General features: G+C 36.0%; 1 protein-coding gene across 1 annotated transcript; it reads left to right on the top strand.

Moving 5' to 3' along the window:
* The first annotated feature begins 357 nt into the window (after positions 1-357).
* Positions 358-21,596, top strand: NSUN7 (NOP2/Sun RNA methyltransferase family member 7). The gene is made up of 13 exons (XM_085322703.1): positions 358-384; positions 1,673-1,778; positions 4,508-4,867; positions 5,233-5,291; positions 8,389-8,516; positions 9,712-9,864; positions 11,104-11,287; positions 12,455-12,665; positions 13,245-13,388; positions 14,155-14,256; positions 14,780-14,897; positions 19,245-19,362; positions 20,901-21,596. The coding sequence occupies exons 3-13, from the start codon at positions 4,555-4,557 to the stop codon at positions 21,528-21,530; spliced, it is 2,160 nt and encodes a 719-aa protein (XP_085178829.1). The 5' UTR covers positions 358-384; positions 1,673-1,778; positions 4,508-4,554; the 3' UTR covers positions 21,531-21,596.
* The last annotated feature ends 1,109 nt before the right edge of the window (positions 21,597-22,705 follow it).

The raw sequence follows: 22,705 nt of genomic DNA, 5'->3' as shown, positions 1-22,705 counted from the left end.
CGGCGCGGCCGAGCAGGCGGCGTCGCCTCGGCCGCGCCGAGGGAGCTTCGGGCCGCGGCTTGGCGCGGGGGGAGCCGCTCGCCGGCGGGTAAGGGCCCGGGGTGGGGGTCCCGGCGCTGGGCGCGGCGCGGGCGCAGGTGAGGCCGCTGCCGGGCCGGGCCTGCCCGCGGCGGCCTGCGTGGCCRTGCGTGGCGGGGGAGCGCGCGGGAGAACCCCTGCCTGCAAAGGAAGGGAGAGGCCCCAGAGGTGCTTGGGGTTATTACGGAAGAGGTTTAGAAGTCTCTCTCTCCACGTTTGCGTGGTGCTTTTTTAATTCCTGTCTGGTTTTGCTCACGCTGCTGAGAGTGGCCTGCTGCGAGACCTGGTGGCTGCTGAAGAGTCATGGTAGGAGACTTCTTCAGGGCTGTCCAGAGTTGCCTGGTGTTTCAGGAATCCCTGTGTTTACATGAATAAGTATCTCTTCTTTGTATGGATTGGACTGCTACTTATAAACAAAGTGGAACTGGGAAATGTTCTTGCCACTAACTTTTTGTGACTTGCACCGATCTTCCCAACAGTTCAGTTAACACGAATTGGGGAAAGCAGAATCTGTGCAATCTATGGGAGCTCCCTACTAGGGAATTGCAGCTGACATTAAAATCAGATAAGATTGTGCATACTGTTACTGTAAGTCGGCAAATTGAACTCTCTAAGACTCAATATTGGAGTGTTAGAAAGCAGGCATTCTTTATTGTGATGGCGCCAGGGGATCTCTGCACCTTATGTGTGTGCTGATGCATCCAGCTTTAGAGATTAAATACAACTAATGCATACATATTYATCATTTTTCCAGGAATTTATCAACATATTAATTACTTATTGGAGAGCTTCGTTATCATATGTAAAAGACATGTAAATGTCTTTGATGCATGTGCATTCCTGCCCTTGGGTAGTCTTTTAGGGTCCTCTGGTGGTTGTGGATAGTCTTCTTCACCATGTCCTTTAGTTGAACTTGTTTCTCACACATGCTCTATTCACTCTTGGCCCTGTTCCACAATATTTAATTGTATGAAAAATGTTACAGCTAGCAGAAATTCCTATGTCTATTCTACTCAAGGACCGAATAAGATGGACTCCCTTTATCTTACCAGACTCAACATAGTTGTCAGCACTGCCTCCATGCAGGAGGAACCATTCTGCTCCTTCAGGCTTGGTATCAATACCTGTAAGAGAAACTACAGTATATGGCTGTCAAAGGTTTTCTGTTGGTGTCTGTGGAACGATGTCCATGCTGATAGAGCCATTTTTTGTGAATTCCTGTTAATGTGAATTTGTATAAGGCAGCCAGACTGTCTGCCTAAAGTTAGGAAGACGTGATACAACACAGATGCTGTGGGCTTTTTGTTTGCTGGTTTTCCTGACCTCTGTAATGGTAGAGGCTACTGAAAAAGGTAGAACTGAAAAAATGGAAGAAACAAATGTACTAAATAGAGGAATTGGTGACTTTAATGGAGGGAGAGTARAAATCCTTTGCTATGCTATGTAATGAATAAATGTTGTAATTCTGTCTGAGTTCATTATGTCAGAACTGGAGCCATCCTTCCAGTTGAATGTTATATTAGTTGGCATAACTCTCATTTGAGGTTACATATAAACTGAAAGTGGTTTTTTTTTCTGATTGCTCTTCATATAGATACATGTTATGTGCCACAAATGCTGGATTTCTCTAGTGCTGTTGATTCAGCACTCATAGTTGCAAGATCGTACAGTCTGCTTCATTTGAAACTGCCAGCATTCAGGTAAATGCATTTAATTTTTCTTCCATTCCATTGGCAAGCATATAGGTGAAAAGGACAGGTTATACCTGGTTTTGGGAAGCAATGATTAAAATGGTCTCTTAAAGATTTAAACCTGCTAATCTTCAAGTTGTTCTATTTGGTGAACAACCTGTCRGGGTACCTGACAGTTGTCTGATACATTATTCTTTTTCGAATGGTTTAGCGAGTGAGAAGAAGCTTACCTCTGACTTACTGTTCAAGAGCTGCCTCAGAATATGAGCATAAAGACTTTGCTCTCTYTCATCTACATTCCCCCCAGCTACTGTTCCTATGACTTTTCTGTAGGTTTAGTCTTAGAGGTGWTGAACCTTTCAAATATTGAGCCCACTGGAGCAGCCAAGAGCTTTACTCAGTCACTGAAAAAAAGGAAAAATAGTGTTCCTGTGCTGTGAGCTTTTCCAAGCTGCTTGTTTTGCACTGCCCTGCTGGAAGGCAATGCAGTTTAGTTTAGTTGCTTGCTTACTGTTGGGTGGTTGCTGTGTTCCCACTCTGCTGTTGGAAACCTGTAGCTACTTATCTTTATTGCTATTGTTTGTACTTGGATAACAGTAATTTGTTATGGCAGTCTATCTGCTTCTGTCATACAGATATTCTCAGAAGAGAGATTTTTAGATCATTTCGTACAGATGATGAACATGCAATAAATAACCCCTTGTATTGGTGTTACGCATAAAACTGCGGTGCTAACGATGAGCTGTCCTGATCTCTGACATCAGCTTTAGTGGATTATGGTTTGGAAGCTGAACTGARGAGATACTTCCCTGTCTGTTCTGTGCGCTTTCACAAACAATATTGTCCTGAGATAGGTGTTCATTGTTCATGGCAAAAACTCCAGGTACCCCTTGAGGAACAGCCAGACAGCAGTAACTGTTCGTTAAATTTTAGTAATGGGTGCCTTTAATTCTCTTTTTCTGCATACTCCATTATTACTCTAGCTTGTGATTCTGGTCAAGAAAAACAATGTAAGCAGGACAGTGTGGAAGTTTATTGGCAAGAACTTTGGAAGCCTTAATTGCAACAGCATATTATGTTAYAGATGAGGCAGCTGTGCAGTCAGCCACTTTAGGTATATATGTGTTTTTAACACTGAATCAGTGTGTTGAGAGTGTTTGGAGAGATGCTGGGTTTATTTCCAGTTCAGTTTGGTTTAGCATTTATAGGACTCACAAATATTATAAAAAAAAAATGTTTTTTTTTTTCTTTTTCTATCCTCACATTCTTCCTTCTTCTTTGTTCAGGGATGCCTTTAGGGATTTATTGCAGTAGGTGCCCAGTATCACAACAAATTCATCTTTCATCTGAAGATTTTCTTAACTAATGGGAAAGAGTATTTCTGAAATTTGAAAACCATTCTCTGTTTTAGGAAAATGATGTTCTGCTTGGGACTTGAGATCTTCTGTTTGTTCATTTGTTTTTTTTTTTTTTTTTCCTCAACTGAGTAATCTACTTGAGGTTCAGCTTGTTCCTTCCATAGGCAAGTGCGGGGTCTTTTGTATATCCTCTAACTCTTCCCAGCTCATCTTCATATTAAAGTCCTAGACTCATTAATACATCAAGCTTTGTATTCTCTGCTTGGCACAGAGTTCAGTATTCTAAGCTGTGATAAGCAGTATTGCAGCCATGAGTCAGTGTATACAGCAGAGGACTGTCATCTCATCTCTATTAAGATGACATTTATATTTGGGGAAAGTGTGCTCGTCACATCATCTTAATTGCAGCGTATCTGGCAGATCTGCATACTGCCTTGGCAAAGAATTCACAACTATCAGGAACTCTAAAGGTCTTGAAAGTGCTACTATCACAAAAAACACCTGACTTCCTACATGTTCTAAAAATAAATATTTTGTGTTTAATTGGAGAAAAGGTTTGAGTTCTAAGTCCTCGTGATTTAGGTGGAACTTAAGTGACTGTTTTGGATTCAGCAAACAACGATACATTTACATGTGCTCCTTGATTTAAGGACTGCCTTTTTTTTTTTTTTTTTTTTTTTTTTCCCCCCTTGAATCCTTGTTCAGCCTCTGGGGAAGGTTATTTTTTCCTTTATTTATTGTTTTTCTCTATCTTTTAGGTAAGTTGTGTAGAAAAATTGAGAAACACACCTGGGCTCATGCAGAGTTGGGTAGTATCTTYAGAGACCATCAGAATAGATGTCTAGTATTTAAAATCCTGGTGGTTAGGTAATATTCATATAATGTATTAATATTCAGGTGACCTCTACTATCTGTTTTTAGGAGCAGATGTGCAGTTCAGTGGACAAGCATGTGGAATTCATTGCAACTCTCTTCAAGATGGTTCCTATTTGGAAGAAACAGTATCTGYTTTGAAATTTCTCTAGTATCTTTTTAAAGGAGATTTCATAGTAAGAAATATTACCATCTGCAATAATGTTTCTTATTAAATGCAAAGAATAAAATCTTTGTATATAATTTCAACAGGAGCACTTACWGTAAAATACTGAGCTCTTTGAACCAATAAGCAGTCTTTTCCTATGTGCATTAATGAAAACTAATGTAACAAAGCTATCACAAGTATGTCTCTATGTAAAGATAGAGTTAACCAAATATATGTGTATCTGCAGGATTAGAACCTTAARAAGAAAATCAGTTCTTTTGAAAAACCTGAAAATGAAGGGAAAGGTGTATTATAGTGAAAGAAAATTTCATAATTCAATACCAACTTTGTTTTTGCAGAGGCAACAGGATTGTGACTTGCGGTTACACTGTCACCAGCTGGAAAAATGCCAAGTTCTAAAAGTAACTTCGTGTCCTTAGATGAGGATGTTACAAATGACATTTCAGACCTGAGTGAAATGAAAATTTCAGATGAAAAAGGATCTACTGAAAAGAGCACAATGACTTTGATTGAGAGGAATGGCTATCATGACTCAATATACATAAACGCAGCTAAGATTTTTCAAGGCATTCATAACAAAAAAACTCAGGATAGAATATTGGTGCGTTATGGTAATGACTCAGCATCTCCCATACTAACTTTTAAAGATGAGTATTCCCAGCGTGTGTCTTACGAGCTGGCTTTCAGTGCTCTAAAATGTAAGTAGAGAAATTTCCAAGAATTGTCAACAGAAATGATGTAGCAGAGACGATACGTAAAAAGCGAGTGTTTGCTTCTGCTTGGCAGCAGAYGTTTGGGGAACTTTTTGTTAGACTGCTAGTTACTATTAGTATATTAGTAGCCCTCAAATATTTAAATATATCTACAAGTTGTCAGTGTTTTATGGAGTCAAACACTTGAAAACTGTACCTTTTCATGTAAAGGGGTTATACTCAGTACTGTTACTGTTTGTGATTGAGTTTGGACTTATTTGAACTTTCAKCTTTTACTGCTTTATAAGTTTCTATTTCTTTCTTAGACTTTTGTAGATTTCGTAGTATAACTTGTAATTGTTCTTTTGCAGATCAAGATCTTCTTGAAAAAATACTGTTAGATAGCTGTGTTTACCCATGTCAGTCAATAGTAAGTAAATATTTTGAKGAGGAAATAAATCATTCATACATTTAGAATCTTTTCTGAGGATTTTGAGACATTCTTCATTTGTTATTTTAAACTACATGTAAGCCTTTGTTCAATTTGTCTTTCCTTGAAATACTAGATTTATCATTTCAAAACATGAATAAGCATTGARTTCCAAGTTCATTCAACCAAATGGTCTTACGAAATAGCTATTTGTGAAAATAGCTGTATATGCTACCTCTGGGCTTTTTTAAAGATTGACCACTTTGAAAAGCCAAAATAATGCTGAAAAAGGTTTTAATTAAGAATTCTGAAAACATCTAGATTTTATCAGATGTTCTTAATATTGAAGAAAAGCTATCAGTAATCATTGAAGGTAGCATATTGATAGGTTCCCTATCAAGAAATGGGAGGCTGTTTATGAGCATCTCTTGGTTGGAACCAGTGACTTTTCCAGTCAACATCTGGAAGGCTAATTAAAAGAATAGGGCGGTTAAAAGGGTTGAAAACCTGACAGGACTTTATTCATGGAGGGYTTCCCTGATAAGCACCTATTCTCGTCCTAACGTGAGTATTTCAACATCTGTTCCTACACTGAAGTAGTCAGGAAGGGTGTTACAACTTACAGGCACGAGAGTTGTCTGATTAGAATTAAGAATCAAGCTTCTGACTTGAGGCTGAAAGTTTAAACCTAATATTTCTGCTTTACTTTCTATGTTAATATCACTGAACACAAGAAAAAACAAGCTTCCTATTTCRCTATTTTACCACAGGTTGGAGGTGTTCAAATGTCAGATCTAGGTAACTAGATGCAGAATGATGGAGTTTAATGGATTCACCAAAAGAACTAAGCAATATATTTGGTCTTATTTTTGTTTGGATGTATGCCTCCATGCTTTTGGGAAGAATACAACACCTGATTACTTATGTCTGGAATATGCATGAAAATTTGACAGGACAGGTTTCTGGTATCTAGGCTATGTTTATAATATTTTAATGTAAAGTTATCAGCAGCTATAATGCCTGTAATTTCATGTAGAAGGTGGGGATTTAGTTCAGAAAATATAAGCTTCCACATATTCAATGCATGTTGTTAAATAAGTAAGATTAAGTCTGATAATTACACAGGACTGAAATCACAAGCTGTTAATTTCATACTAAGTTGTCTGAAGACTGATGTCTAAGCTTCAGTGGCTACGTGAAATGGGCACTGTCRCAGCATATTGAGTTGCATCAGAATTCGCAAAGGTACTTCTGTAATAGCATTCAGATTTACCAGACATGGATTTTTAGTCAGTCACCTGATGTCATGCTGGTTGCTGCAACTGAGCTAGAAGACTGAGAGAGGATTTGCAGCAAGTAGAGTCTTGAACGTGGAACTGCCTAAGGTAGCCAGTAAAAATCCCAGCAAGTATCACTGCCTGTGGTAGAGCTTCTTGCTCTTTGCTACCTCGGAATGGARGCCTACATGAGCTTGGGGTTCACAGCCTGGAAGCTTTCCATAGTTTTCAGTCTGTGTGCAGACAGTTAATTTACTCTATTAAAAAGAAGTTCAGGAAGACTGAAATATTGCCAACCTTTAAAGTTCGTTGTCTAAACAATTGATTTCCARGATACTAGATAGCTTGTCTGTGAGATTTTTTGGTGTTTTTTGTTCCCTGCTGCTGGGAATTAGAATTCAAACAAAGAAACAAGGAGAACAGCCATAATGCTGCCTGCAGTGTATTTTTTGCTCAGTGATGTTGCCCGTGACCCAGGAAAAAAAAAGCGTCAAGGAATAGAATATTAGAGATTATGTTGCTTGTTCAGCAAGTCTTGACACCTGGGTTCTGCACACTTGTTACAAGGTGGTTTGAACTCATGTTTTTCTGCTTCCCAGGAGAGTATCCTAAACAATGCTTCAGGCAAGGGTCCTTTTCTCCTTTTCCTCTCAAGTTTGGTGCTCCCTGTTGAATGAAATGTGGAGTCTTGCCCAAGTTTTAGTGAATACAAGAGCAACTGTGCTCCCACTTTTAGAGGTCAGGATATTTGAAGAAACATGGGGGASGCTTTTGGGTTCTTGCTTCATTTCTCTTGTTTTTACATTAAATGACAGTTTGAATAAAATAAAGAATGGTACACTGTGCTTTTCTTTCTAGCTGTGTACCCTTGTCAGTGGACAAAATGAGTCATGCTCTCTTTCTGTACCTGGGAGCTGGAAAACATGGAGTGAACCCCATCAGGCAAAAGAGAGCATTGAATTCGTGTTCCATTTCCTGGGCAAACTCTCTTGCATATGAATATTGTACTTTCACTAGCAACAGAAAGACCAACTGAGTCATACTTACATCTTCCCTATTTTGACATGAAAAGAAAATCTAGAGGTGGTATAGTGTACTGTTCAGTCCAGTTTAGTCATCAGTGCCTCTGAAAATTACAAGATGAATTTAAAGATGCTATTTGTGGAGATTCATGTGTGTATGTAAATGATCTAACACTAATGATTTTCAGCTTGTTTTTTGYAAGGAAATGATAATTTCTTGGTCACATTTTATGTTCAGTTGTACATCCCTAATAGCTTTAACTTTCTAGCTGATTTCAGTTATATTTGCCAGAAAGTAAGAGTTTTCAAGAGTGTAAGAGCTGTAAAAATTTTATGAGAAGATACAGAGGAGAGTAACAAATGCAAAGAAGGAAATGCTGCCCTGCTGGGCAGCATCTAGCACCTAGCCCCCCTAAGAAGGAGATGCTGCATATATGCAACCATTAGAGATGGTAAAGAGAACCAATTAAGCTTAGCTTTTCATGGAACTAATTTATGCAGAGAAAATAACTTCAAAGTTTAAATTTTGATAATGTTAAAATTTTAGATGCATTATATTATCTGTAGAAATAAAAGATATTTTTAGTATTGATAAACTAAATAATTCTAAAAATATGTATTAGTTTTTAAAAAATTCACAAATGCTCTCATAACAAACTGCTTTCCTGTTCTTACGAATACGGTTTCACTGGGGTTTCCATGCCTTTTATATGAGAGACTACTCTTGATATGAATCTTTCTGTAGGAACAAGGCAAGCTTTATGTCATATTCTCTATCCAGTTATTTTCCTATTACAGCCGGATGAATTAACCAGCTTACTTGTTGTGATGCTTTATGACCTACAAGACCGAAAGTTTCAAGCTCGAGAGATTGTTGATGAAGAACCTGTAGCAGAAGTTCAGAAAATAGAGCATTATCTCTACAGGTATACGTGCTGACTATTTATTTATTTATATGTATTAGCAGAATACAGATTTGCCTAGACAATTCTTTTTTTAAAATTGTGCATGTTACAGGTATCTTTCATCTTGAAATTTTGTTCATTTGTGGGTTTTGTTTTTATTTTTAATGAGAGCTTGGTTTGAGGGGAAGGTTTCATATTCCTATAATTAAGAAAAATATAGCCAAGATGTTTAAGAAGCCATCTTTATATTGTGGATTGTTTTGCTGGAAAAAAGGTATCTTATTTCTGCTTTCTTGAAACTTTTTTCATACCATTCTATTAAAGAAGAAATAAAGTATTCACTAAACATAAATATGAGTGTAATAAAGCTAAGAGCAAAAGGGTCATGGAATGAARTAATGTCTTTTTATTTAACAATACTGCTATTATGGACTATGGGACTTTGTCATTGTAAGTAACTAGAACAAAAAATGACTATGTAAACATTTTAAGTAATGTAGAAGTAATTCTTTCATCAGTCTGTTGATGAAATCAGCAGGCATTTGTTGGACAAAATTGTCTTGCTGTTGGAGTTAGAATAACCCAGAAAGTTCATGGATAGCATCAGTGCTGTGTATTTCTGAAGGGTAGTAAGTTGACAATTGAAATAGCACATGAGCAATTTTTATTTGCTTTGAAGTCTCATTTATCAAAATTATGTGTAAAGCTTGTGGGAAGAAAGGACTGGGGATATTTTCTCTGACGTTTTCACAGAATAATAAAACAACCCTGACTCCTAGTTGCCATAACACTTCTTTTTGTTCTGTATATATTAAGAGGTCAGCCTTCTTCAATGTTTGTTTTTTATTTATTTGTATACATACATAAAACACACAGACACTTACACACTCACATGAAAACATAATTGTGTTTTGGGTTTTTCCTGAGCCTTCTGAGAAAATAGATGCATTCAGAAACTAATTCCAAGTTAGTGCAGGTGTGACCTGTCATAATTTCAGTCATGTATGTATTTAATAATAGTTGTGTACCTTGTAACTGTGAGTTTTTTGGGGTAGAACGTGTCTTGTAACTATGCATTTTCTGTAAGAGCTTGCAAAGGGAGGCCTTGCTTTTGTTTTTTGCCTCTAGATGAGGTAAATTRTAATATAAATGTTGCATGATAATAGCTGGTTTACTCAGCTGTAAAGCTGAGTAAACTTATGAYTCTGTATTGTAGTTTTAAGACCAAATTGGCAGCTGCACTAGCAAGATGTCGAATCAAACATGATGCTCTKTCAATTGAGTACATTCTACCAGAAACCATACGGAAGCAGGAACAAAGAGCTTCTGCCTTACCTTTGTATGCTTGGATAAATACATTTAAAATCGGGTAAGTAACTTAAAAATAACACTAAAATATTTAAGCTTTTACCTATAAAGCCATATAGTATACTACCGATTTGTTTTAGAACTCCCAGTAATTTCAGTTTCTTATAAGAAATGCTGTTTAATGCAGTGACATTGTTCTTTGTGGTTTTTGTAAATTGCAGTAATAGTCAAAAACAGTTAGCTGTGTGTAATGTGAAAGAGTGTTTCTTACTACTCCTTTTCTTTGTGTGAGTCTTTCACCCAGCTACTAGGGAAATCTGTTAGAAAAAAAGCAGCATGGATAAATAAACTTCCTTTTTTTTAAAAAAAAAGGAAAAGAAAAATCTTCTTAAAAGTAGATGTATTACTGTAAGATGTATTTATGTAAACCATAAAATTGACCAAGGATGTTAAGAAAGTTAGAGTACTTGATACTTATTCTCTAAGGGTAGTGTAAACTTCAAATAAAAACACATTTTTTTTAATCCTTACRTATAGTGTATTACTGTATACATAACACTAGTGTTTTCAGTTCTGTGATAATCTTGTATGGTTTGTATATTAGTTATCTTGTTACTCATTTTGTCGTATAGGTTATTCATTTTTATTATCAAGATTTTTTTTTAATACTTTTGTATTGAAACAATGTTCTGTGCTTAGATTATAGAGAAGGTGTCTTAGTTTTCTGGTTAAAATTTTGCAACCCTTAAATAAGATTGAGTACATTAGTTGACTGAAAGTTGCTTTGTTGACCCTGTGTTTGATATAAACTTATGTCACTGTCTAAAACTACATTTCAACAAAAAACTCTTGCTGTATATAACTTCAGAACTCTTCAATATTTGAATTGCAAACCTCATCATTTATACTTTTATTATCTTTGCACAATGATTATTTCAGAGYTCAGTCATTAAATTCACTGGCAAGCTGGGCTACGTTGAAAGCAATCGAAAGAACTATTCCAGCAGTAAATTTGCTACAAGGTGACCTAAGTATGTGGGCATTTACATTCTGATGCTTTGAAGCATTTTCTGGACACACATTATTCTTTTTTTCATTTATTTTATCATTTACTAACTTAAGTATTTCGAACTAGAACTTAGATACCTAAAATAGAGTGATTCTCCATTCTGCATTAGGCAGTACATTTTTTTTTTTTAAACATTTGCATTTATATAAAAAGGGCAAAAATCCAAATGTTCAACATGTATCTTACTGCTCAAGTGATGTGTATTTAGTAGTCAGAGTTGTATGTTAACAGCCTTCAAGATGTTTTCAGTAATTTGAAGAAGAAAGGATTCACRAGAGTTGAATCTGTGTCAGACTTCAACCATTATACTTACTGTATGGACCAACATTGCCATGATGTATTGGTTTTTCCTTCCTCTCTTAAAGAAGAACTGCTTAATTTAGATCTTTTTGCAGATTACAAGCTCTTACTACAGGTGAGTTGATGGCACCCTTGAGTGAGGTATCTTAATATGATCTGCAGACTATAATAATGCTTTGTGCCACTTTCCTATTAATCAGTCAGGCAAGAAAACATTCTGAAAAATTCCTACATTTTTTTTTTTTTTTAATAGGCAGAAGTCTGGAAATTGATTTCCATATTAAATTCAACATGCAAATGTTAATGCTTAGAATTGATAGCCGCAATTAATAAGATGTTTTGAATATAAATTCTAAAATGGTTGAAATATATATCAATATGCCTCTCTTCTGAAAATGTGAGGAAAATTTCAGTATAAATTTTTACATTACTGCAATTTAGTAGATAATGACATGTTAATATATCTTCCTCTGCAATTGCRTATTTGTGATGGAATAATGATGCTTTTAATACTTTATGCGGTTTATTTCCTAAGTCTCCTCCGTTAAACCTACTGGTCTTTTTCACGTCTGGGCATTAATAGCTCCTCTAGGAAGGTTATACGGAGATTTCTTTTGTAGAGCACAGCTGGTTTGAAGTAACCCTGAAATGACACTCTGCTGGAAATTCTGAAGTGTCTAATGATTTTTGAGTGCGTGGCATTTATGTGTGCGACCATTTTGAAGAGCATTTTCACTCAATGTTAACCAYTTTCTGGAAATTTTAGCCTCAAAACTTAGTACCAAAGGCACAAATTAATTCAGCGTATCTCTTTTCAATGTGTATTTTGAATAGATGATCCACAGAAAAGAACTCTGCATGACAGCCCATAGGTCATGGGAACAAATTTCAAATATTACTGTTTAAGAATCCTCAAAGTGAGGAAGCAGAACCTGAAAATCGCCATTCCTGTCTGGAGGGATAAGGGAGTATTTGAATGACGTAATTGGTATACACACATAAATGTTTCTGTTTAGAGAGTTGATACAGACTTAAATTTCTTTTCACTTACAGATTTTATCTTTTCTAGGGTATTAGATTTAGAATTAAGTTTAGTGAGTTTGACTTAATAAGATGTTTATTTTTACATCTTTTTAATTCTGTGTTACCAGCTATCCATGATTACTTTTTCTCTTCTTCTCTTTCTCATTCATTCTGAAAAAAAAATGAAATACTTTTCCTAATTTGGAAAATGATATCACTTAGTTGGTCAACTTTAATTTTTTATATCATTAATTTACAGGATAAGTCTCGCAGCCTTGCTGTACATTCTGTACATGCTCTATTGAATACAGATGATGATGTTGTAGTGGCTCACATGGGTTCTCGTCTGACCATTGCTCATATGTCAGTGCTGACAAATCACAGCATGTCCAGAATTTTTGTTTGTGGTGTAAAATCTCCAGCAAAAGAGGCTGAACTGAGGAACTTGTTCAGGCACGTGGGATGTAAAAGTACGTGTTAAGCAGTTAGTATGCGTAGTGTAATATAGATGTTTGCGATATCTATGACAGAATTCTATCACAATTCAGAGATTCCTTGTTTGAATATTTGGGGAGGGCAGGAACAACCTACTTTTTGTCACAAAGTGAACTGAGAACTCTTTAGCTACAGTCAAGTTAATCAAAGGTTGCAAATTAGACATGTCACAGATGCAGGCCCCTGAAATGTTGGGGTAAGTCTTCCATGGAAGTAGTTACTGTGTTGCTGCTGGTGTGTGGGAACCTTAGGGTCCCTGTGTTTCGTGTCTTGGCTATTGCTTTCGGTTTGTTTTTTAGCCATTTCTGAGAGTGCTAATCCAAAATCCATGCAGTTTTATGACTTCTCAGAGGACACAAGGTTCTGGGATCCCATTAGCAGTCTTTTCAGCGGAGGATGCTCTGTTTGAAATCAGTGGGACTTCCTCTAGCAGATCTGGGCCTAACAGGCTCGATGGAAGTTTGTGTAACACCACTGTGTGTCAACTTTGAATTATGCAGGCTTGCTTATATTTGGAGCTGTTGAGTTTTCCCCCCGCCTTTTTTTTTCTCCAGATATTCAGTTGTTACAAGAAGACTTTACTGAGATTGGACCAACAGACCAGAGACTGCAAAAGGCAAAAGTTATTCTGCTGCTGCCACAATGCTCTGGAGTGGGTGTTGGCAATCCGATAGAATTTATTTTAAACGAACACGGAGGTAAATTGTGCTATGATAAGCTAGTTCATGCTTTGTGGAAGAGATAGTATTCAAGTCTTGTGACCTGGACACAGCATCCGGTTCGGTAAATTGTACTGGTTCATTAAAAAACTTGTTTTAAAATTTTAATGTTAACTACTGTAACAACATATATTTATTAAATAACTTGCATGGTTCTGCATGAGTAATATTTTGTAGTAGAAACTACAAAAGGGAATAATGTATAATCAGTTACACAGATTTTTTCCACAAAAAGTGAGCAAGAACATAATTGGCCTGGTTTAAGATAATCAGGAAAAAAACAAAATCTTTTTGGGTGGCACTCAAGAAAACATTTCATAAAGGCAATTTCAAGTCAGTAGTTTATGAAGTTTAAGAGTGATTTTGGGGAGCAGGCTATAGGTAGCCTTTCTTTTAAAGAAAAAAGACTATAGGCTGAACAATGGTATCTTGGAATAAATTGAATATTGGAATATAATTTTCAGTTGATTACATTTCTTTATTGATTGTTTATATAATTTAAGTATTTACTGTATGATTTCATGAATATAAATAAGAGGCAGTAGTAATTACAAATAAACTTGACAGGGAAAGAATAATCATTTTAGGCATTCCTTGATATGGTAATTCATAAAATCTACCTTCTCACTGCACCAGTAATAATCAAGTTTGTTACCAAAGCATTTTCTGTAAGCAACTGAATTTTAAGATACTAACTGAAGTTGTATTAAGAAGTRTGTTTAAATTTACAACTCTTTGTATTTAGATGCAGAATTGCTTAGAGACCTTTTCCAAGGATCTGTATCTGAGGATAAACTCAATATTCTTGCTGAGAGGCAGCTTAAAGAATTGATGCATGCCATGAAATGTAAGTGTACTCATGCTCAGATGTATGGAAAGATATTGTACTATCAATTCCATTGTACTATCACCAGTTTTTATGCTATGAAAAAAAATATACTCTATAGGTTAACAGTAAAGTATGTATCCAAAATCCCTATGGCCTAGTGGTCACCAGCTGTCAACATGGTAATCTTCAGGCTTTTTGCAGAGGACTAGCCTACTGGTTTAGTCATTCTCTGATATGGAAAAGTTGTAGTCTGACTCCATTTTCACTGATCTTCATCCTTTCACCTTCTCCCCCCTCCTTTAGTAGATGTGTGAAAACAGAGTGGCTGCAACCCTGAATTTGTGCTGAAATCTGCAAATATTTGAAAAGATTTTAATTGTTAAGAAATACTGGAGAGCGGATACTTCTGTATGTAGGAGAGTATATTTTATTGGTAAAAATGACACCCAAGCATATTTTTATGCTGTTTTCAGCCCATACTAAATCACTTTGTATGTTTTAAGATTTTTAAGAGTGAAAAATATTTTTTTCATTTCTGTAGTTAACAAAGTACAAGCTATTGTTTACTGCACTTCTTCAGTTTACCCAGAAGAAAATGAACTAGTAGTGAACAAAGCACTGGAATCTAGAGTGGAAGGAAGTAAAGTACAACCATATAGGTAAGGAATGAGCAGTTTTATCTATGCAAGAACGTCAAGAATAACAAAAGTTGGTATTTCCAAGATTTTTTTTCTCTTCTTGCTAATGTTCATTAGCTAGGCATTTATTAGCATTCACTACAGCTTTTTATTGTGTATTTGTGAATGGATTTATCCTGAACACAAGGCTCTTTCTGATCTCCGGTTCCACACTCCGCTGGGAGCCTGTCCTTAAGAGGAAGGAAAAATAACTGTAATTATAATTCAAGCTGGGATGGCTTTATGTAGCTGATAAGTGCCTACCACCTCAAAATCTGGTTAGGTCAGTCTCCTTCAGGTGCTGCATTTGGTGTTTGGTATCACAGACAGGCAGTGTAAAGATAGTGCAGTCCCRGAATAGCATAGCTGCCCAGGTAAAAGGCAGTTTCAGGTTTTTTCTTCTGAAAAACAAATCCAAACAGTCTGCTTTTACTTTATATTCAGCTGAACATAGTATTTTAAACTTCACCAACTTTTCAGATTTGAAGTAAATGTGGCATCAGATGCTCTTTCATATAACTCAGTCTATCTTTTTGCTGGATGTAAAGGTGGTTAATTTATGTAACATAGTTTTRAGCTTGTATTCACATATATGGTTGATAGGTTCATTGTCTGGAGGGCTGAGTCCTTCCTCCTTAACTCAGRGTGGAAGTAAGAAAATCTTCAATAGAAATAAATACTGCCTCCTACTTCTGCTTTGTCTGCAATAGGGGAAATGTAATCTATGGCATGTCTTAAATGAAAGATAAGAATAATGAATTTTGTATAGAAAAAAAATAAAATGCAATAATTAAAAGTTTRCCCAAACTGAGGAAGCAAACTCAGTGCCACAGTCTGTTTGCTACAATAAATTTCATATCTTCCTGCAATGAAAAAGATGAGACCAGCTGATGTAAGTTGTACATTGAATCCCAAAGTTATYTGTGGTGTGGCTTCTCCAGGAAACAACTCTAAACAGAAGGGACGTTAAAGAAAACAGCTTTTATTATTCCAGGAAGTTAGCAAAAATACAATACTTTTGTTATGCTTTTATAAGTGGACATACTTCAAATTGTGGCATAATTCTTATCCTAGAATTATCTGTCTTGTATTAGATGAACATTTAAAATAGCTTCCTGCTGCCTGTCGTTCGTTTGATTATATGAGAGTACTAAGGAGTATCCTCTTTGTTTTTTCATATAATCTTTTTGTTCCCATCTGAACCAAAGGTAAGAGGAAAGCACCACTGATGATAAGGAATAACATAGTGGTAAGCTTCTGATACAGAACTAATGCTTTCACACTGGCAGTAGTTTTAAAAGAGAATGAAGCTAGTTTAAGATAAAATAGAGACTAGAAGCCAGGGGACTTGCTATTATGCTCTCAGCTTCTAACCTAGAATAACTGGTTCCAAAGGAAAAAGAAATCCAGTTTTAAAGTACAAGAATAATGTAGAAGAATAAAATCCTCTGYTGCAGGATTGCTAGTCCCTGCATTCAGATTAATGACTTCTTTAAGAGGACAGACTAAAATAAGAGAACGTCCAATGTAATCATGATAATTCTATCTGAAAATATATGTATATAAAAATAAAAATGGAAAATTACACAGTACTCAGTTTTAAAGTTGCCTCCAATGAAAAATGTGATGAAACAGTTGGTCCTTGCTTGTACATAGATAAAATAGTTTATTACAGGAGGCAGGTTGAGAGAGCGTATGTTGCCGAAAGCATAGGAGAATAATAGTGTATGTATGTTTAGATGGAATGTTATCTTCAATTGGATTAATAACCAGGCCATTCTGAGCAAAGTCACTGTGTTGATGCTTTCAAAAACAACCCCAATGTGTCATTCATTGCCTTTAAATTTATTAGGTTTAAAATARCAAATGCTAACTATGGCCAAACCTAAAAAAAAAGGGGGGGGGGATGAGTTATGCATTATGGTAAGATTCAGTAAAGCATAATGCACCTTTCTTGGAAATAAAAAAGAGCAGTCTGCCAGAAGTTTTGTGCTAACTGCAATACAATCAAGGCAAGTCTTGCCAATGACACAGTGCTAGTCCAGAAGTGTTTGTGGACTCCTACTGTAGCCTGGGTTTTCCTTTGGTATTTGAAATTCTGTGAAGTCTGCCATGCAGTAACAGTTGTGCTGAGGTCAAGACATTGAGGGAAATGAGCGAGACCTTGAAACGTAGTATCTCTGAATTATTTGGCCACAGATCGTGCATAAATTCATCATTTATGTAATAGCATTTATATAAAAACATTCTAAAGAGGTTTCTTAGGAGCTATGATTTCTTTTTTTCAGAAAAATCCTTTCCCTCCCACCCCCAAAATCCTCCACAAAAAGTTTACCTGAAAGATGAAATAAACCATTTTCTGTCGTTTGCAGAAATATCATGAAAMTTGTCATACCACTAAATTATTATTTTTATTTTTAAACAACAGGCAATTTCAGCTGGTAAGAAAGGGACGAGAAAGATGCCATTATGATTTTGCAGACCTAAGACAGTGTGTGATTGAAGACTGATTAAGAAAATGCCAATGCCAGAATCGGTTCTAGCTTCATTGACATGCCCGTCTTCAATGTTTTTGTGCATAGTTCTTGCTGTAGTAAAGCTGCTGGTAACCAGTTTAAACAGAGCAGTAATACACCACTATAAATAAAATATATAGTGGGATTATGCTTCTCCAAGATGAAAGATCAAGCCTGTTAGGCTACATATATTACTCATGACCATTCCTTGTGCTTTTTCCTTAGGSTTATTCAAGTAATATGTTTGACTAAAAGAATGCAGGATAGAATGAAAAATAGTTACAGAATTCCTAGCCTTCCTCATGATTTTGAGAGGGACAGGTTAGGGTAACAGAACATCCTGTGTGATTATCGTAGAGCTGCTTACTATTAATTGCCTCTTCCAAGAAAATTGAAGGCTTTCAGGAAACTRTTAGGCCACCTAGGCTTATCCTGTGAATTACATCCATTGGGATTCTTCTGTGTTGCCAGAATAGTGCTGAACCAAGTAAGGTTGTGTTGGAGCTTGAGAGCCGTACAGCTAGTCTTAAGGCTACAAAATTGCAAAGGTGATTTTCCAAACATGTACCCCCTTCCTGAGCTGAGTTTGTTCTAAGCRTAGGTCAAGCAGTTTATAGCAATGGATTTATCTTGCGTAAAGGTACACATTTTGAACAGATGCATGTAGTGGGGATGCCAAACCACTTACGCATTTCCCTTTGGCCTAATCAAATTGAAGTTAATTAATTTCAGCATCAATTTTCAGGGTTACCCCATCCATTAAAGAGAGTCCTGGTACCATTACTCTGTATGCATAGGTCAGAGTAAAGGTTATGACACTTCTTTTGGGGTTAGATAACTAGATTTAAAAGCAAAAATCTCCTATGATGTGCCATAGAGCATAGAGTTAAGTAATGCTGGGGGGATGTGTGCCTTATATTCCAAGGGGCATATATAAAAAAAAAATCCAGATTACAGTGAAAACATGGGAACAAAACACTGTTGCAGACTTTCCTTAGATATGGACTATCTGGCCAAAGTAGGATATTGATTACAAACCCTGAATATGTGTCTCCGTAATCGTCTTTGAACAAAGCTCTGCCTTGAGAGGATCACTGCATCATTGACTAGAGGTTGTGCCTCTGAAGTCAACAGCAATGTGGGAAGAACATGGGTTATAAATTGCATTAGGACCCTTTATCATCTTTCTGTCCTGCAACAGCTTTGTACCAGTTTCATGGCCTTATGAACCAACCTTTCTAATTAATTAACACAAATTGTCATGTCCTTGTGGCCTGTTTATAACAGCTAGGGTAACACTGGAATACAGAGAAACCATCAGAAAAGGTTATTTCTTTCTTCCTCATTCATCCATTTCAAAACTGTAATTTGAGAATTGGAGCAATTGGATGTTGATTACTACAAGTAGAGAAGTGTTTTTAATCTAAGATTTTCAGCTTAGATATTTATTAAGAGCATTATACTTATTAATTTAAAATCAGCATCTTTACAATAGCTGTCTAGTGCTCACAGTATTTTGAGACCATTTCCCCAACTTCATGGATAATTTGATACTCCAGTAATTGTAGACCTCAGAAAGAGTATAGCTGTTAATTATGTTCATACAGATTTATTACCTGGTGAGTGGTTAATATATATTCTAAAAAAAACGAATCCATGATTTTTCTTGAGTTACTGTTTTTTAAATGAAGATAGATTATGTAAAACTGTAATTGAAAGACATTACACTTGGAAATTACTGTTAATATAGCCTTGTTTATTTACTTCCATATCTCCAAATATTCTGTTCTGGTCATTTGTTTACTTTCTACAGGCTTGTTCCACCTGTTTTTCCTATTTGCTCCAATTCGAAGGTTTCAACTGAATTTTTTTTCAAAATGGAACCATCAGAAATTTCCAATTGCTGCTTTTTAGCTATTCTAGAAAGAGAGGTAAGATGAGAAACTCACCACTTGAAAAATACTTCAAAAAACCCGATATTGCCATTTTCCACTAATGAAAATACGAAATGGATTCTTTTTTTCTTAATTTCCTGACTTTAGTTGTTGGAATCTGACCAAAGAATAGGTGAGCCATGGAGCAATTTTTCTAGAGGTAGCTGCAGTAGAAATCTACAACTTCTGGAATGTTATGCTAAACATAACTTTGCAACATGTACCTTTTATTTTGGATCAGTTTGTGGTCAGAGCAGTCTTGATCTAGGCATATGAAGTTCCTTCTAAAACTAAGGCATTTGTAAAAAAAAAAAAAATCTCACTTGAGAAGTGGTTGGGCTGCTGAATAAATGGAAAAGTCTTGGCATGATTCCTGAGGAAGGGTTTTAAAGGGAGAGTTTTTACATCTCTGAGCGTCTGCATTTTCCTCTTGTGCCTGAGAAAAGCAGGATTTCTTCAGCAAATGAGGAAGGAGCGAGCCAATAAGAATTTCATTGAAAAGTAAAGATATGAAATCCTATTTGGTAATTTGTACAACTTTCTGTCATCCTGAGTTCACAGTGCTTGAAAGAAGTCTGCATCTTGGAGGGTGGGGGAATTAGAAGGAAAAGATTTTATTTGCATAGAAGAATGAGAAGTAAAAAAGCTTTTAAATTGTCTATTATTGACCTCCTTTCAATGTGGAGTATTATTTTTAACCTGGCTTCCTCAGTTAGCAAGCTTCAGTTAATCACATGGTGGGCATCTGTCTACCATAATCTTTCTTTCCTTCCAGAAAAAGAAACAATTTTGTTTCAGGTAGTTCATTTGAATCATTCTTTTAGTCAAATTCTGCTGCACAGAACTAATTACTTCTAATTGCACCAGTGGCCAAATTTTAGATAACTCTGGAAATACACATTTTTCGTGAGCCACAGTACTAAGATATATAGGTTAAACTGAAGTTTCTGTTTTTCAAATACCTGCCTGTCGTCTTGGCTAGCTGTAAAGAATTTTTTCCCCATTGTTTCTTTTTACATATCTGGGTATTGACCTGGTTCCTTGTTGATTTAGTTTGAGAGGTCCTTGCTTATTTATTATGAACAAGGATTTTCATTATCACGAAAGTTACTCTCAGTTAATGGTTTTGGTAATATTTCTATATTTTACTATTTATATATATATAAAAATAACATTATAGATGGTATATATGTTCTGTGTATGTATGTGCTATTACAGATGCTGGATATGTTACAGAGCAAGTCAGTCTGGGGGAACTAAACCGTACAAAGTCCAGAATTCTTTTTCCCCTCTCTTAGCCAGCAGAGGGCAAAGTCTCTGAAGAGTAAATGCTCAGATACTACTTTACGTAACAGTAATGTTCYTAATTTCTTGAATAAGCAGGTTTTCTAGCATTTAGGTTTTTTAGCATTTATTATGTGGTTTATGTAGTTCTGTTAGATTCTGCAGTACTTTCCATGTGAAATAAATTCTAAGGAATCTGATTAACAGTTCATGGTTGTGGCTTAGATCTGTTTTTGATTTGAAATTTTCAGAAAGATTCTTCTGAAAATTTGTCTGTTAAAGATATTTTGGCTCGTGCTGCAGCAAAGGGACTACTAGATGGAATTGTTGTAGAAAAATCAAAGAAAGAAGAGAAAAAGAAAAAGAAACTGAAAATGACACAACATGCAAATAATATTAGAGGTAACGGTGTAGAGACAAAGAATGAAGAGTTCCTTCACCATGAAGCTGTATCTAATATTCCTGCTGAAGATTCAGTATCTAAAGCAGTAAGTAACACAGACCAAAAGCCTTTGAACAAAACAAACAGTTATGGTCAGCTGAAGAAAGCTACCACCAACCCAGTCTCAGACTCAGCCCTTCCTAAAGTTCTGAAGCGCACGTCTAATTTGTCATCTATCAGCAAGGTCTATGAAAGACAGCCACTTACTAGAAAGGCCCGTGCAGAAGACAGAATGGTTGTATTGAAGCCTGTGGAAATTGTTTTGCCTCCAGTGATAGTACCATACTTAAGTTCCCAAGGAAACAGATGCAAGCTGCCAGCCCATCATTGCTGGCATGACTGGATTGGAGCAAAGAGTTTTAGTGGGGGCCTGTTTCCACCACCTCTATCTAGAGCAGTCAAACCAAATGTGGTTAAGCAACCTCGACCATGGCTGTAAGAATCTTCAAATGTTGCCCTTACCTTTATAGAAAAGGTAAATATTCGTCTCTCTCTCTCTCTCTCTCTCTCTCTCTCTCTCTCTCTCTCTATATATGTATGTATAAATATGTATATATATTCATTTTTACAGTTAGATTACACTATATACGCAGGATAACCTTGCTTGTGGGAAACATATATTGTGGGATATTTTGCAGAATAGCCACGTTAATCATTTTAAACAATAATTGCATTTTAAAGTGAAGCAGCTCAGCTACATAAGGTTGGTAGACCAGTGGGGGAATAAGGTCAAAAAAGTACATAGCTACTTGCTGTACGCTTTAAAATGACAAGTTAAAACACTTTTTTCCCCCCATAACCTGCATAGTTATATAAGAATACTCAATTTCAAATGGATTTTTTTAAAGTGAGACTGATTAATGAAATGGCTATTCCTGAAATTCAGAGTATGCCAGATCATCTTTGTTTCTAAAATGATATGTGAATTTTCATACGGGCAACTGGCTAAGTACACTGAAGCACATATATAGGCTTTCTGATATTTACCCCCTTTGTTTCTGCTCAAATGTACTCAGAAAATGTGAACACTAAAACTAGACACGCATTCTGATGCTAAAAATACTGAATTGTCATAATAATGTAATGTCTGAATATGTCATGGCTCATAACTGCTTTTCAGCAACATTCTTAACCCAAGCTGTTCTTAGCTGAAGAGATCTACTACTGTCAAGCAAAATAAATTTTGTGTTTTTTTAAAAAAATACTGTTACCACTATTCGTCTGAGTAGAGCCTGAACRCATCGTAGTTTGTCTGTCTTTGGAAACAGCTTTGGGCTTCTAACCTGTTCCCTGTTTCTAACAAAGATAAAATAATTTGAATGGCTATATTTGTCTTAAAATCTGAGCAGAGGATAAAAGGGTCTGATTAAATGTGGACAATAATAAGAAGAAAAACGTCAAAAATGACAGAATGACTCTACAAGGTATCTTAAGAATTGTTTTGGGGTTGTATGGTTGCAGAAATGAAACAAAGAGAACTTAGCAGGAAAAGAAGGGCAAAGGTAGCTGTGGCCCAAAGTTTTTTTTCTGCAGAATCTTTTAAGGTATTTGATAAAAGTATACTCAACATCTAAGCAAACATGCCTAATATCAGCAAGATGGTAAGGAATTTTA

Source organism: Rhea americana, unplaced genomic scaffold (genome assembly GCF_003343005.1).
Source record: "Rhea americana isolate MKP2758 unplaced genomic scaffold, rheAme1 scaffold_8, whole genome shotgun sequence".
NCBI lineage: Eukaryota > Metazoa > Chordata > Aves > Rheiformes > Rheidae > Rhea > Rhea americana.
This window is presented reverse-complemented; position numbering and strand designations above follow the sequence as displayed.